This window comes from Sinocyclocheilus anshuiensis, unplaced genomic scaffold (assembly GCF_001515605.1).
Source record: "Sinocyclocheilus anshuiensis isolate Anshui unplaced genomic scaffold, SAMN03320099.WGS_v1.1 scaffold729, whole genome shotgun sequence".
Classification (NCBI taxonomy): Eukaryota; Metazoa; Chordata; class Actinopteri; order Cypriniformes; family Cyprinidae; genus Sinocyclocheilus; species Sinocyclocheilus anshuiensis.
In genome coordinates, this window is record NW_015536561.1 from 173,479 (window position 1) to 177,765 (window position 4,287).

General features: G+C 34.6%; 1 protein-coding gene across 1 annotated transcript in view; it reads left to right on the forward strand.

The window, feature by feature from the left end:
* The window catches only part of LOC107701555 (zinc finger CCHC domain-containing protein 14-like), a 31,157-nt gene that overhangs the window by 5,453 nt on the left and 21,417 nt on the right, over positions 1-4,287 (forward strand). The window contains exon 2 of the mRNA XM_016503598.1: positions 1,322-1,448. Coding sequence (XP_016359084.1) covers positions 1,322-1,448 — 127 coding nt within the window. The remainder of the gene's footprint in view (positions 1-1,321; positions 1,449-4,287) is intronic.

Here is a 4,287-nt window from a genome sequence, read left to right on the forward strand (position 1 = left end):
ATATATATATATATATTTATAACCAACTAATTATGTTCTTAAATTCAACGGCTATGTTTGAAGATCCAGCCAATTCCTGATTAATAAAATCAAGTTCCTTCCCCATTGACTGTTGTATTTACTCTAAATTACAGTAAATCAGATTGTGAAAGTAAAATGAAGGCCATACCACATAGACTTTAAATTGACACAAAAACATCAAAAACGGCTATTCAGATAGCACTTTAAAAAAATGAGCTAAGAGCTAAGAATGGATTTACCCAGCTGTACTTTTCCAAGGACTTATTTCCTTTGTGTTATAATCCACACTTCAGCTGAGTCTTCAACAGAAGGGCATGTTTTTCAAAGAGAGGAAGAGAGGAACGGAGATTTGGCAGCGTGGTATGTGGATGTGGCAGCAGTGGACTGTACGGCAGTCCTAATTGGCTTCTGGCTTTTACTAGCTGCTGTGCTTAACATATGTGGTACCAGCCTCCTCTTGCTCCTACTCTGTTTTAACGAGCTGGAAGATGTAACCTGAGAGCAAAAAGGCGGATGAGCTGAAATATTTGACTATTGAGTCTGCCAATCAGATTGGGTTTTGGGATTGTAATGTGATTATCTGATGAATCAAAGCTAAAAAGCCAAGCATATTTGCATTTATATGTTTTTTAATTCTTAGATGTGCTGCTCCGAAGTGATGAAAATTTACATAATTTAAGACACATGTGCATTGAGTTGACTAATTATAAAACAGTCATCTATTACCAGGAAGTCCATGACTCACTTTAATGCAAGTCTGAGACAGTTGTTTTGTTTCATTGAACACCAGGATGTTGCCAAACACAGTAACAAAACTGTTCAGCGATACAGGGTGCCTTTTCTTAGTCCAGTTTTTGTTTGTCATGATTTGATTTTTATTTTATTTTTACAGTTGCAACTTTTTATCTCTTAATTTTGAATTTACATGTGACATCCTGAAGTGCCTATACATTTTGTTCAGATGTAGTTTCTTTTAAAAATTCAACAGGCTTGTCTTTATAATTTGAGTATTGAGTTTCTAAATGTCTCTTGATTTCATATTCTGTTCAGCCCATAATTCATGGCACATTGTGCTCAGCACAAACCAGGTGTATCCTCATCGTCAGTAATGGCTATTATAGTTATGTAAATACAGACTTAACCAATAGTAATATGGAGTGAACTAAATAAGCAGGCTGCTGTGCTGTCAGAGTGAATTAAATAAGACTCAGCTGCTCAAGTGTGACAGCACTGACTGGACAATATATGCTTGTCCATGTTCAGTCTAGATCTTTGTTTGACCTTTGACCTCTTTTTCCAGACCGTGCATCGGGAGGTCACAGGAGGGCAGACAGACGAAGGTTTGGGTCCTGAGATCATGCCGCCGAGTCCATCACTCTTGTGCCAGGAAATGCCACTCAAAGTGCATGTCGGAAAACCCAGCAAAGGTGAGTTCCACAACTGCATGCAATTGGATCCACAAACACACTCTACAATGTTATATGCAAAACAGGGTCAGTCGTCCTACAGTTTGAATGGTTGAGCTTGGTAAAAAATTGACGTTCTAATACAGAAGCTGGAACAAGAATACACATGCTGAAATCTTTTAAACTGAAGTTTCATTCATGTGAGACAGCTGGTGGAGGATGTTTTCAGCCCTCTCCTCAGGTCTCTTCCAGCAGAGGAGGATAAATTAATCAGAGCGACACTTAAGCCCTGTTCACACCAAGAACGATAACTATAAAGATAACGATATTAGCGTCCACACCAGCGAACGATATCGTCTGTTTATTCTACGAGCACGCTCGTCTGCCGCTTTAAATTCACGAGCTCGTTATAGCAGGATGGATTCTGATTGGCTGTCAGTTTTTTATCGTTCATCAGCTGGAGAAAAATCGTTTTGTAAATGATTCCAACGATATCGTTTCTCTTTGTCTTTATCGTTATAGTTGTGGTGTGGACTCTGCTATTCTTTAATATTGAGAATGATTTTTAGAACTATATCGTTATCTTTATAGTTATCATCCTTGGTGTGAACGGGCCTTTAGTTATTTTAGTACATCAAGTTAAACAAAATGAGAAATGTTGATGAAACTAGATGAAATAAAATAAGTTAAGTGTTAAGTGTTTATTGGATTTTATTTAATTTAACTTCAATTTCAAATAATGAATAATGTTTTTTTTTGTTTTTTTTTATAGTTAACTATAATAGCTCTGCAAATGATATGAGCTGCTGCCCATTTTGTATGGATGTCATCACTTTATAGTTATTGTCCTTGGTGTGAACGGGCCTTTATCTCACAGAAAGAGATTACACTTGCATTGTTATTTTTATGTTTTCAGTTTTCATTTTAATTTTAGTTTTACATTTTGCTATGTGCTTTTTTCATTTTTAGTTTATTTAAATATATTTCTATGTAGCCTTTTCTATTTTTTATTTTTTTTAGTAATTTTTAACTTTTTTCAATAATTTTGAATTTATTTTAGTTTATTTATTTCGGTGCAATATTTCAAATTTTCCCATTTAAAAAAAAAAAATATTTATTTATATTTTATATCAGCTTAATTTAAATTACCAAAAATTATTTATAATACTTTTAGTTTTAGTTAAAAATAACATGTAGCATATAGGGGTTTCGTCACTATTTTAGTGTTTAGCATATACAATTACAGAATGTGGGAAGATGATGGGGAAAAACGCATTAAATATTAAATTTTGCCTGGCTGACAAACATTTTCAATGCAACAAAAACTATGTTGCAGAAAAGTATGGAGTGAATGGTTTGTAGCCAAATTAATTTGTCTAAAACAAAGCCACGTTCATTGTAAAACCATAAACCAAGCTGTAATGCATCAATCATCATTACTAAACGTGTTGTTCTCAATGTATTTTCAGTGTGCACGTTGTCTTGAATACTTGGTTCAATGACTTCAGGCAAGCCCTACGAAAGACAATTTACTTACTTTTATCTTATTCTTTTCCATAATCACATAATTAGATGGGTGAGGCTTTCGGCAGAAATCAAGCGCGCGATTTTGTTTTGCCAAGCGAAGCGTCCTTCACATGAAACAGTGGATCTCAGATTGTATCAGGTGGTGAACAAACTGGATTAAACTGATACCCACACAGATCTACAAAGACTTAAAAAGCAATATCACACAAGCAGGAGCACTGTTGTACTAAATATAAAAGAAAACATTGAATAATATTGAATAACTTACATTTCCGACAGATTATGGACAGCTGTTTTGTTTATTTTTGCCTGGCTAACAAATATACTTTGATTATAATGTTGCAAAGCATGAAACCGATTCAATTCCAGTGTTTTAGCACTGTATTTTTGAATCTGAAATACAGTATGTTTTTTTTCAGTTTTCATTAAAATCAAAATGAATGCTGCATGAAATCCGCTTATTATGAGGTTCATATCCGGTTGAAGATTGATCCTCTCTCTCAAGCGTCTGCTTATCAGGTTTAATGTTTTTTTATTTTTTTATTTTTTTTTAGCTTTAGTTATGAGATTTTTGATCATTTGCTGGTGCACTCTGTGTGAACTCTGTATCTTATCATGGACAGGCTGTAAATACATCTTTTATTTGAGTTCCCAGAGTTTGTATTATCAACTAGTGGAACATGAGAGTGTTTGCCTCTTGTTTGATGGAAAATCTTGGCCATGCACTTTTCCAGAGTGTATCTCTTGGTTTGTGTGTAAGTGAAAGACTGTGTAGTTTTCTATTTTAATCCTGAGGAGAATATTAGAGAAGCAACCTAGTATGTCTTACCTGGACTCACATGTCCACACAAGTTTTGCTAGGGATGTGTGCCATCATTTCTTGAGTTCTTGAGTTCTCTCTTGTGAGCATAAGTGTGTATTTTTAGTCCTGTTTTGTCTTGCTGTTGGCTCAGGCAGCAAACGCACCAGATGTCATATTCACACACTGAGTTACATTACATACATTTTAGAGTGTCCTGCATATTCTCTGTTTATCTCAGTGTTTTATTCCTGTGTAATCACTAATCAGCATACTGTATTTCTACATTTTTACATTTCGTCACCTTGGAATTATAAGGTTGTATCTGCATTCTGAGCAGTTTCGAGATATTGAGCTTCAAAGTTTTTGCATTCCATATAGTGATATGGAATATGTGGAACAAGTCTCTTTCATACATCAGTCCCAAAATGTACACAACTTAAAAAAATCACATTTTAAAAGAATATATATATATATATATATATATATATATATTAGTGATGCGCGGATGGCGGTTATATCCGCGGGCGCTGC